At 35.5% G+C, this 13452-nt stretch overlaps 1 protein-coding gene across 3 annotated transcripts in view; it reads left to right on the top strand.

The window, feature by feature from the left end:
• The window catches only part of serp (chitin deacetylase-like protein serp), a 44592-nt gene that overhangs the window by 16996 nt on the left and 14144 nt on the right, over positions 1-13452 (top strand). For all 3 annotated transcript variants that reach the window (XM_067789913.1, XM_067789914.1, XM_067789912.1), the window contains 2 exons: positions 2351-2511; positions 3524-3773. In XM_067789913.1, coding sequence (XP_067646014.1) covers positions 2351-2511; positions 3524-3773 — 411 coding nt within the window. The remainder of the gene's footprint in view (positions 1-2350; positions 2512-3523; positions 3774-13452) is intronic.

Genomic DNA, 13452 nt, shown 5'->3' with positions numbered 1-13452 from the left:
ACTTTTATTTGTATGTAGTAGCCGACGATATGGCCGGTATTTTAATGTTACAGAGACGATGGAAGCTTAAAGCTTTAAGAGTACACGTGTTTCCAAGCGCAATTGCTATTTTTAGCACAAATACCGATAGCTATGACAAGTAAATAGCCGAGTGCATAAATATGTCTGCATGAAGAAGGCATTTATTTACATGTAACATTTTTGACGTTTTTCAAGCAGGTAGCTTTAAACGGGGCGTAACTTGAAACCTAATTTTCGTCAACTTTTTAGTACTTAAGCAATTTAATCAAAAGCGCCTATATGGCATGTACAAAAAAACAGAGCTTAAGCTTGCGATTTTTAAAATTTGTTCGAGAATTACGCGATGAGCGGAGTTTTCGATTTCTCGAGTCTCGAAGTTATCTTTTGTGTCCGGGAATGCATCATAAGCTTTAAAAAACACTGTTACTTTTGGCTTAACCGGAATATTACTAGAATAGGAAAACGTTTTGGTCCGTATATGTATGTAAGGGTACCTAAAGGCAGTTTTTTTTCTTTTTGCCTCCGCCAGCTTCTCCCAATTTACCTTTTTCGTCATATTCCTCTTCTTTTTCTACATCTTCATCTTTTTTGTGTTCTTCTTTTTCGTCGCAGCTATTATGTGGGGCGAAACATTGCTACAACAACAACAAAGAAAAAAAATATGAGCAGGAAAGGAGGATAAAGAAAAAGAGGAAAAAGAAGATTCAGAAAAAAGAGAATAAGGGGAGACCACTATTCTCTTTTTTCTGAATCTTCTTTTTCCTCTTTTTCTTTATCCTCCTTTCCTGCTCATATTTTTTTCTTTGTTGTTGTTGTAGCAATGTTTCGCCCCACCTAATAGCTGCGACCGATCACAAATTGTCATCAATATCCTCTAAGGGGAGTCCCAGGAAACTTGCTGTTTCGACAGGGGTAGACCATAATGAAAGGGGTGTTAAAGGCGTTGGTTCCACATTACAATTAAAGAGATGGTTGGTGCATGTGGGGACACATTGCAAGCGGGGCATACATTTTGTATGTCGGGGTTGATTCTGGATATGTAAGAGTTTAACCTGTTACAGTATCCAGAACGAAGTTGAGCCAGAGTGACTCGCGTTTCCCTGGGGAGTCTGTTCCCTGAGTACTGGATTCACCGGGCAATTCCCGGCATAAAGTTTCGACGCCTCTTGTGGAGTTCACCAAGGACCTGCTTGTGTTTTTTTGCTTCATATGGCTGAGTTCTCAGGTGTCGTATTTCCTCAAAATGCTTACGGAGATGACTCCTTAAGTCCCTAGGCGGTGCTGGCTCATCAATCGGATGTCTGTTGGGATGCCCAGGTTTCTGGGTATTCAACAGGAACTGTTTGGTTAGCATCTCATTTCTCTCCCTGATGGGGAGTATTCTCGCCTCATTATGTAGATCGTGTTCTGGGGACATAAGAAGACAGCCCGTGGCGGTTCTGAGCGCAGTATTTTGGCAGGCCTGTAGCTTCTTCCACTGCGTAATTTTTAGGCTTGGCGACCATATAGGGGTCGCGTAGCACGCAAACCCATGTAACCCCATTTTCTCTTTGTCTTAATCTTTTATGTTTTCTCTTTTTCACCTTTTTGTTATTGTTATGCTTCGCACTCTACCTCTCTTCTTCGTTATTTGCTTTTTGCTTCGCCCTACCATCACCCTATTCCCGTCCCCCTTCTTCTTATGACGATAAGGTGACTCCCCGAAGGTGTTGGGTGCTTGTATCGCTGTTGATGGTCCTCTGTCGCAATGTTTTGATGTGATCTCGTTGTGCCTTCAATCCCTTCCCCCCTTCTCCTTCCCTTCTCCCCTCACTTTTCCATGATATACTTCCCGCAAATAAACTTTACACTCACACTTCCTAGTTTCTATAAAGCTATTCTGAAAATGTCCACCAGGCCTGAGTGCTTTCGTAGTCTATAGGCTGCATATATAGACTTATAGAGACATCTTCAACATACTAGCTTAGTTACTACATAGCATTTTAAGTAATTTAATTCTTATAGAACATAATTTGTGAACACTGGCTCGAGGTCAGGTGTATTAAAGAACATAACATTTTTTGTTTTTTTCCCGATATATTTCAATCTCCTTCGGAGCTCGTCTTCAGGGGCTACAACAAATATTCTACAAAGAATTTTCAATAAATATGTTAAACACTATCATTAACATATATATACATACATATATGAGATCAATTTAATTGTTCCCAGCAACCGCTTAGTTAGCCGTGCAATTTCGAACTGAGCTTCCAAGCGTCTTCGCAGAAGAAATACATATTTATGTAATTTAATTCTATCAAATATTCATTTATTTCCTTTTTTCCTTTAGCTTCTGCAGATCGTGTGAGACGGCAGGCATCAACAGAGGAGCCCAAAAAAGAGGAGTCCTTTGAGAAAGAGCTCTGCAAAGATAAAGATGCAGGTGAATGGTTCCGTTTGGTAGCGGGTGAAGGTGATAATTGTCGTGATGTCATTCAGTGTACATCATCGGTAAGTTAAGACATTTATTTGAAACTTGATCGACATAGAAATAAAGTAAAGGCTCAGTGAAAAAACCTTCAGAACCCAATGACAATTCAATTGGAAGTTTTGGGGTCCAGTTTTACGTAAACTCCCTATAACCTAGACACCTGAAACTTTGAGCATTACATAGCGATCGATTTTTAAGTAGCTTCTCATTGAACTAAAAACTTCAAACTTTATACCTAAGGTAGGGCACGGTGACAATGCAACCAAAGGGTTGAGGACATGGGGCGAGTCATTAAGAAAATTCATACGATATTTGGATTCTTGAGCACGATTTTTAAGTTACTTCTCCTTCTTACTTTGAGCAAAGTTTAGATTTATTCTACAATTTAAGAAAAGAATCCATTGACCCAGGCGTCGATATATTTAAAGATCATTGGAAAATCCTTACAGGGCATGTGGAATTTTGCTATCAATTTTTAAGTGGCGACTCATGGATCTAGAAACTTGAAATTTTACACTTAGATCAGTGTGACAACGTAACAAAAGGAAAAAGTTTCCGCTAGGTGGCACATAGATCGCAGTATTTAAAAAATTTATACGAGATTTGGAAGTTTGGGGCCGGTTTGTAAGTAACTTACTAATGAATTAAAGATTTTAAATTTCAAACTGAATTCAGGTCTCAATGACAGCTTAACATGTGACACAATAAGTTTCGTTAGGTGTCGCATGGATCCAGATATTTAGGAGAATCCTACTGATGGGACGGGATCTTGCGATCGGTTTTTGAAAAACTTCCCAATGAGCTACAAATGCAATACCTCACACGAAGTTGATAAAAAGGCATTAAATTAGGGGGAAATACGGATAGGTGGTGGCAAAGTCGAAATATATAGATAATACTATTTCCGAAGATGATCCCAGCTTTGATTTGGATTAGAGAATCGTTTTCATTGTTTAAATAAAACTTTATTTCAATATCATATCTATTTTCTTCCCTTCTCACTTTAACCTATTTTTTCCCTTCTCTCCTCAGGGCCTGCAAGCTATACGTTGCCCAGCGGGTCTGTACTTCGATATTGAAAAGCAGACTTGCGATTGGAAAGAGTCAGTGAAAAATTGCAAATCAAAGAATAAGGAACGACGTGTCAAGCCATTGTTACACACAGACGAGCCACTCTGTCAGGATGGTTTTTTGGCTTGTGGTGATGGTAATTGTATTGAACGTGGCCTCTTCTGTAATGGAGAGAAAGATTGCACAGATGGTTCGGATGAGAACACATGTGGTGAGTACAAAAAAGAAACATATTTATTGCCTAAACTTATTGCGCTAGAATGTGCGCTCAAGCGAAGGAATTTTAAAATTAAAACTAAATTAAATTTAACTAATGACCTCAAAATACTTTTAACGGTTTATCATTAGCAGATTGAGAGAACAAATCTTAAGCTTATCTAAAAATGTCAAAAACTTTTTTATAAGATGACAAATCGGCAAACAAGTAATTATGTTTGTCAAAATTTAAATCAAACTGGAAACTGGAATCCAACTGCGTTACTCAATTTAAAATTTGCGGAGTGTTTGCATTCCATTGAAACTCTCCTCACGTCACCTTACACGTCCACTTCACCGAACCCAAGTTCTTGTGCACTTAGCTTAAAAGTACATCAAAAAAGTTAAAAAAACGTTAAATTTTTGGAGTTGAACAGGAACCAGAGCTTAAGAGCTTATGATATTTAGTTTTCTTGTGTAGAAACATAAATATGTAAATATATTTAATTCAAAGTATTTTTTTCAATTATTGCATTGACGCAAAATATTCATAATATGTGCTTAGCAAAATCAACAAAATATTTTTTGTGCCACAGACACAAAAAAAAAAAATGAATGAGAAGCCAATAATAATAAAAAATGAACAAGAAATCAGAAAAACCAAAAAAAAAAAAAAAACATTCATACCGGTTTTAAGATTGTAGCAAAAGCCGAAATTTTTCGTTGTTGCTGCCATTATTTGTTTTTTTTTTTTTTCACTTTACCTAAATAACGAATTTTACCTTCTTCTTCTGCACATTTCGACACTTTTGTGGAAATAAAACCAACAACAAAAAATATTTCTTGCAACCTCAATATCTACCATTGCACTTTGTTCGGCTAAGTTAACCTGTGGTTGATTGCAGTTTAGTGAGGCGATAACAAATCAACATACACCGGTGTACCCAAAATACAGGGGATGCATGAATTTTATTCGTAAAAACAAAATGCACACAATTTTTTTCGGAACTCAAAACTATCAACTTAAAGTAACTTGTGAGGAAACCATCGATCGGGCTCCACTAATGTAGTTGTAGGGTAGACGCCCAAACGAGACGTACTAAAAACGGCAAGAGAACACCTTCGCAGATATAAAATCGTGTACGTAACTTCTACAAAACCTGTAGTCTACATCCTCAAAAATGTCGTTGAGATATTCAAAGATCGTAACAGTCATAGGGTTTATTACACAAATCGTTTTTTAATAATTATTTATTGAATTTTATTTTTCGCTCAGAAAATAAAAATTTTTTACTTCCTTTTTATTGAACCAATTTCATGTTTGTACGAAAATTTCAGTACAAAATTTGCAAATCTTGCAATCGATGTTAGAGCAATATCCCATGGATCTAGGGTTTTTGAAACTTATAACATTCTTCAGAGCTCGATGAAATAGCAACATGAGGGGAAAAAACTATCGCTAGGTGGCGCCGGAAATGTAATATTTAAAAACCTCATTCGAATCTAGGCAGCAATGTGACAATGCAGCAAAAGGAGACCCATTTTCGCTAGGTGGGGGACGGGAGGAACTAATTAATAATTTCATACGATATCATTAATCTTAAGATGGGCTTCCAAGTATTGTCCACAATTTATCTCTTTTGTCTACATTGGGATAGAATTGACCCTTCTCTTCCCTTTTTGGAACGGTTTTAATAAATAAGTTTAAAAATGTATGCCGCCAATTTTAAGGAGCAATAAAAAAACCGCAAGGATATGGTTAAATAAAAAAACCAAATATTTAAGAAAAATGTGGAGCCCCATACCGGACCTAAAATATTAATAACCTTTTTTTACCATCGTAGAATTTGGTTTGGGTTTATTTTACTACAATACGAACACGGAAAAGAATTAAAAATATTGCATAAGGGATCAAACAAATTTTAAGAGTTCACGTGCGAGTAGTATGAGGACTTCTCTGCAGTACCCCGAAGGCGAACAGAGAGCACCTCTCCGACAATACCTATAGCGGTAGGAAAAGGTTCTGTTCGACAGTAGCCTTAGGCGTACAAAGAGGACCAGTCGAACAGAACCCTTAAGAGCGTAAAGAAATGTAAAAACGGACCTGTCCTACAATACCCATTCAGGTATAAAAAGGCACATTTGGTCTCTCCATACGACATGCTCAAACAAAAGAGATAACTGCAACCAATATAAAGTGGCTATAGTCGCATGCTCCTTTGTGACTCATTTCCGGTCGGTAACCAATGTACCTGAATTTTGAACACAGCTTAGAGCCATATTGAAATGCTATGTTTCGATTCAAAAAATTAAAAACTTCTTATTGAGCTAAAAAGTCAGATCTCTCGTAAGTTTTGTGTTCCTTTCACAAAATATTTCCCAACGACAAAAGGGATCCCATTATCTACACATTCAACCTTTTCGCAGGCGCAAAGTTCAAAAGTAAAAAATTTAACAGAGCAACATAATAATAATATTTTTCTAGAAGAGATTAGGCCATAAGTTTCTGGTAGGTTGATAATGGTTCTAGATAATTGGAAAATTCATATTAGATTTAGATTCCAAATGATCGCCACCGTTTCTAAAGTAACTTGCCGGTGAGCTGGAGACCTGAAATTTTAAATGCCGTTCACAATCGTATGGCATTTCTTTCTGGGAAAAATGGGACCACCAAGCTGCACTTTTAAAGTTTAACTCTTGAGTTAGGTCATCTGACACTAGGCAAAACGGTTCTCTTTGAAAGAGTGAGACCCTTTTTCTTATCCTGCGGCAAATATTGTGTTAAAGGAACACACAAGCTGTAGGGAGAGCTGAGAAGAGCCAACAGGGCGTAATTATTTTCAGAAAACGCCATTAGTACGACATGCGCAGTCGAGACCCGATATCAATGCATTAAATAAAGCGACTATTTCCAATAGGTGGTGCCCGAGCGAAATATTTAGAGATTTAAATTTGTAAGCATATCTCACGCAACAAAAACTTCCTGTAGAGGGCGCGCAGACCGATGTATCTAATTATATCTTTCAAAAGGATGGGATCTTGCTATCAATCTTAAGAGAGTTGCCATTGCCATCGAATACATCGAACTAAATTTCATTACAAAAAGTTGGCATATATTACCGTACAGGAGCATTAATTCAACAATCACCCTGTACCACATCTCAAGGGTAATAAAAACAAGAAACGTAATATGAGGCAGACAAAGTGCGGAGTGTTAACTATGTAATTTGCACTGCAAACAGCTGACGAAAGTAACAAAAAAAAATTTGCAATGTGGTTGAATTTGCATGATTACATACATACATACAAACCTATATTATGAGTATAAAATATATATACTTATACGTTGTGTAAATTTAAAGAAATAATATTTGCAACAACAAATTACGTAGATACTTATCTGACAAACCAAAGTACTGGCGCAAAATAAAGTTGCACACGATTTTTGGCAATAATTATAATTTTTACTATAAACAAGAAGTTAAGCCAATGTGCTGTGGTTGTGTGATGTGAGTAATGAAGGAGGTGTGCAAAAAATAAAGGAGCAGCTGGCTTGAAGCTGCTATAAAGTGAACAAATACAAAATTTTTATTAGTTTCTTTGGAAATTGGGATATTTGTAAAATTCGTGAAATTGCTTTGTGAAATGCAGTAAATTACGAGGAAATGAAGAATATGCAGAAACGTGCAAAACAGCGAAACTTCCAGAGGTAAATAGGGGTTTAAAAAAAAACATAAAATTTATTTTCGTCATCTGTTGCGAATTAAGTAGTCGGTTAAGAGATGACATCCTAATTTGATGTATCTTTTCCATGCTGTCAGCTGGTACTACTCTCAATGTTTTACGCATTCTCATCTGTTGTAGCAACAAGTCGTTCATAGAATGCTCTCCCAAATATATAGCAATTGCGTTACACTCTGGAAACGTTTGAAGCTGATTCAAGTTCAAGTGTCACTTCTTTATAGGGAGAACTGAAATTAATTCAGCTATCGAAAAGGTAATATTTAGGTCATCGAAGTTTTGGCAACTTAATCACTTTCTTCTTAAGTTGATACAAATTTCGTTGATACAAATAAGCTTTCCAGGTGACTCTCTTGTATGACCACAACTAAGGAGCGTGGCTAACCTTTTCAACTGGAAAATGTGGCACCACCGCTTTCCGGGTGGCGTCAGATAGATTTTTGGGGTCATAGATGATACCAAACGTCAACATGAAAATACGTTGTACAAATGGAACAGCGATCATGTGAGTGCTTCCTAGTTCAGCCCATGACAATATTTTCTCAAATCGATCAACTTTTTGAGGTTATTTTTATAGGTAACTGTACTTGAATACAATGTGATATATCTTTAATCGGGTAACGGTAAGCTGTAGTAGTACATAATCATCAAACTAGATAAACATTTCATAATATCAAAACTATCAGCAGCCATATTCGTAAGTCGATAACTTGGGAAAAAATGTAGATATCTTTGCCAAATTCGTTACACTGCCTAATCTGAATCCGGAGTAGATTGGTATTGAAAATGTGAGAAATCAATCGTGAACAACCATGCCCACTTTTCAATAACTCAAAATGGGAGAAGTCCACTAAACTTACCAAATGCTGCTTACGTTAAGAAACTTGATGGGAGAAATTGACTCCAAGGAAATTTAATAAAATTAGAAAAATAGGCGTAACATCACCTATTCGATTGCCATGTGAAAACGCCGGAACTTTTGATTGATTTTGTTTATTTGGAGCAAGAGTTCGGACTAGCAGAAATTACTTTGTCACGACACAACACCAACCGCAGTCCACAACAAATCGATAACAAACCTTACCGGTCCAATAACAAATTAATAACAAATCGATATTTTTTCGAAAAGAAATCGACAACAATTCGATAACTTCCATGTGAAAAACCGATAACTCAGCGAGAATATTTTTTATCGTTTGACTTATCTACAACTCGTCTACACTTCGTCGAAAACACACCGTTAGGAAACCTATAACTCGTCAAAACAAACTTCCAACACTCACATAACTCTTCGGTTGCGGTTGTATTCGTTTAAAAAAAGCAGGGACTTCCATAACTAATCGATGCCTTGCCATCATTTCGGTTCCATTTTTCAGGTTTCCTCTTCCCATTTATATTTTTTACTTGTCTTCCCTTCTCTCTACTTTCCTCCTTCTTCCACTCCTGTAAATTACACCTACGCTTTTCCTACATTAATGGCTCTTTCTTTTCTGAAAATGGTGTCGCCCTGTTAGTTCTTTTCAGCTCTCCTGGTAGATTGTTTTTTTTTTCTTTCGCGAAATATTTCCCAGAGCGTCGGGAGATCTAGTTCAGTAGTTAGACTATAAGAGTAGATCATGAAGGGAACATTTTTTCACAGAAAAGAAAATTCCATTGCGTTCTGTATACATACATACGCTTACTAAGAAAAAGCCTCAACTTCTTAAATTTTGACTTTGCCTGTTGATGTCTGCATAAAGCCCGTACAGCTCATAATTAAACCTTCTTTGGTAATCGACGTAGCCAACGCGTAGAGGTCCGTAAATATTTCTAAAAACTTTTCTCTTGAACACTCCTAGAGCCGCTTCATCAAATGTTGTCATGTTCCAAGCTTCTGCACAAATGCGCTGACCCTTTGCTAAATGACAGCAGGTACTTCGTTTTGTCCTCATTCACCATCAAGCCCATTTTTACCGCTTCTTTTTCTAGTTAGGCCAATCTGCTCTTCCAGATTTAGTTGTGGTACTTTTAAATTTGCGGAACGGCCCCACATATTTCATGCCTAGCCAGGATGGCAAGGCTAAGGATTTTCGCTGTGAGGCTTTTCATGGCAGAAACACGAATTGTTACCACCATACTTTGGTCACTGCCCTCGAAACTTAAGTGCACTTATGTAAAGCACTGCAAGAAAACTGCAAAGCCTTTTTTCATTAAAATTATTCTGTATGTATCTATGAATATAAGACTATGCATTTTTAAAGGGATAAATGTAGCAATCGCATATAACTACAGACACATAACCAAATAAGTAAAGAAACACATAAAATTCATTTCAACTAAGTGTTTGACACACAAACACAAATGCGTAACAAAAGTTACATATGTCCTATAAATAACAATACAATTCGCCAGCTGCTTTGATAACCAAGCTTAACCGGTTCAATGATGACATAACCAAAATTTACACAGTTTTTGACTATTTTTGTTTTTTTTTTTTTTGATCTCTTTGTTATTTTTATTTTTTTCAATTCCAATAAAAGTAAAAATCCCTAAAATAAAAGCGCTATATATTTACACGGATGTACATATGTTGTGTGTGCCATGAATAAGAGCTGAAATAAGCATATACATAAATGTCCAAAAGAGAAACAAAAACTTGTCTACAAAAAACTTTGCTTTGTCCGTTGTGTCACTGGTGAAATAGAGTCTGAAAATAAGATATGGAATACAAGAGCTTTTTGAATACAAAACAGCATTCAGAAACGCATACTATCCCTACCGATATAATATATTGTTTGGTGTTTCAATTTTGTACAATAAATAAAAGCATAAATATGTAACTGAAAGAGATGCTGTAAGTGAATATATTCATATATTGTGAAAGAGCTACCGGAGCCAGATGGAGATTGTAAAATAACTTATAATATGTAAGGTAAAGGTTTGATTATACAATTTTATAGAGGCAGAAGGATAAAAACGAAGAAACTGGTTAAAGGATAGTATGAAGTGTGATTAAATAACAGTGATCCAGAGCAAAAGTATAAATGTGCATAAGTCAACATTGTATATTCGTGTAATTGTGATTTTGTCACATTGGCTCAACGATCCCGGTAAATCACAGCAGCAGCTTTTAACAACTTCCCTGTCCAATGAGTCATATGTGACTCACAAGAGCGTATTGAAATAAGTGCATGAGTCACATGTGACTCGTTTCTTTATACAACTTAAAGACGATTTCTTGGTATAAACGTGTCGTTTATATTTGTGAATTCTATGTGAGCGTATATCAAAAGACCTAAACTGTAGGAAAATGAAAGAAAATTTCGAAATTTTTTGTCTGATACCTTTTTCTTATTTCCTTCAATTTTTGTATATACTTCTAACTTCAATTAAACAAAAAAGCACACTAATACATGCTTTTGACCTTTATATATTAATTTACCGTTATTGTGATTCGAAAACTTTATGTTCACATGTGACTCATTGAACGTGGTAAACAAAATTGTTTTTGCTACTTCAGGAGTCACATTTGACTCCCAAAATAAAATAGCCAAAATAAGGTAAATATATCTCAAATTATTTATAAAAATAATATTTTATAATATATATATTCATATTATTCAATTAAGTAATACAAAAAAATAATGGGCGTGGGGCATTCTCAAAACGCTTTGTATGGGGATAGGGAAGTTGTTAAGACTGTGACGGCATCTGCATCTCGTGCGGTAGCAGATTCACCACTTATCACAATCATAGACCCAATAACAACAATATGAGGAAATGAACCTGTGATTTGTGCTCCAGTAAGCAACAGTAGTTGTGGCCTATATCCCGTAAATATTTTTAAAACTATTTTTCAATAATCCCCAAAAGATGGATGTCAAAATCATTTTGACTTCAAACTTCCGATATGTGCCTGAAATTATTCCGAAAGCAATATTTCCCAAAGTAGTCTCGAAAATTGTTCCGAAAAGTTGCAGAAAATAGGTACGAAATTCTCCTGAAATGGTTCCGAAAGATCTAAGTGCAATTATGAAATGTTCACAAAATGATCCCCGAAATGTTTCCAAAAATATTCCTGAAATTGTTTTGAAGTAGTCAATTTTAAAACAGAAATTGTATCAAAATAACCTAAAAATTATTTGGAATAATAGCCGAATTGATTGCAAAAATATTGATCACGTTAAACTTTCTAAAATTATTCTGAAACAGGCTACAAATAATTTCAAAATTATTTTGAAAAAAAAAAATCGAAAGGAACAAGAAATTGGGACGAAAACAATATTTTCAGAAGTTTCGGCCCAAAGCAAAAATATTAAACGTTTGCCTAAGAAAATGTTATAGATGTCAATCGAAGGCCTCATATGTACGACACAAAATATATTTATTCAATTATTTGGCTAATATAGAAAATATTAAAGGTTAATCAAATTTACTAAGTACTTTTTTTCTTTTTTTTTGATAAAGTGCAAAAAATAGATAAATAATGAGATTATCCATATGTTTGCTTAGAATGCACTATGTTCAGTAGGCCGGGTCGATTTGTGGGGAGGCAAAAAAATCGCCCATTGCTCTGTGAAAATCATATTCAAGGGATCAAAATAAGAAACTTATCCGAAGCAACCATACCTCTAAAACGAATTCTGATTCCCCCCCCCCCCCCCCTTGGGTCGTAGCGGCAAATTTTGAAAAATCCCACTTTGAAATGCCTATGTTTTTTCTTTTTGGAGTTTATTTTTCTCTTTAGAAATTTATTTAGTCAGAACATATGTAAATGAAAAAATTAATTTAACTTAGTAATAGAAAAGAAATTTAAAAAAATTATTAGAAATTAGCGTTTTTACAACCCCCTTTTAAAACCAAGGCATCGCTGTGATGCATTTGCATGTCGTAAACATAGTTGTGTGGGTTTTTTATTCAACTGTTTTAAAAAATGAGGGTATCACTGTGGCACAAGTGCAGATCGTAAAATTGCTTGTGTTGTTTTTTTTAAGCCACTACAAGACACAGCAGGTAGAATTGAAATTGCCCCTACCCAAAAGTTCGACCCAAAGGGGGGACATCAGAATTCGTTTTAGAGGTATGGTTCCTTCGGCAAAGTTTCTTATTTTGATCCCTAGAATACGATTTTCACAGAGCAATGAGCGATTTTTAAATCGACCCGCCCTAATGTTCAGTCAAAGTAATAATACAAGCCGAATTAAAATATAAAAGCTGAAGCATGAAATTTTTTCAAAATAAGTAATTTTTGCACGCGTTCGAATGTTAGTTTTTAACACTAAAAGGACTTTTCCACAAACACAAGCAGTCAAGGTTATAACGCTGTAACAAACTGGAACGTCTGAGTGCTTTTAGAAAGTTTGCTCTTATTTCTTTGTAAATTTATTTGAAACATATTTTCTCATATATGAGTGGTAAAATTAATTTGGCAAAATTTAATGCGAGATTCGGCATAAGTATGCAAATTTACAATAAAATATGAATATACCATTCGTTGTTTGCATTTAAAACTCAGGGTTTACTACGAAAAAATTAGAACGTCCGAACAGGAAAGTTCGAACAAGTTCAACTCCTATTTTTCAAAATACAACGCTGTAGTGAAATAAATTATGCAGTTGTAATCCTTGTATATTCTTTAATTTGCTATTCCTAGAACATTTTCGTACAGCATAAACGATTGGCCAAACTCTAAGAAAATATTATGTCACCTCAAATACGAGGTACGTTCTATTGTACTGGATCGCTATAAGGTAGCTATATATCGCTTGCGGAAAATATTTTTGAATAGATTGAGTGGAGTTCTACGAATGTCGTTTATAACAAAAGGCAATTTCTTGATCCAATCGTACTTTTGCTTTTATACCCAATAAAGTTTGCCAAGATGGAATGTCCGTAACGTTGGAAACACTGATATATTGCTACTCAGTCGACTATACAAACTTCTTCACTCGATAACTACTTCCCAACAAACACTG

The sequence above is a fragment of the Eurosta solidaginis genome, chromosome 5 (genome assembly GCF_040869045.1).
Source record: "Eurosta solidaginis isolate ZX-2024a chromosome 5, ASM4086904v1, whole genome shotgun sequence".
Lineage (NCBI taxonomy): Eukaryota > Metazoa > Arthropoda > Insecta > Diptera > Tephritidae > Eurosta > Eurosta solidaginis.
Note: the sequence above shows the minus strand (reverse complement) of the source record. Positions and strands in the feature narration are given on the sequence as shown.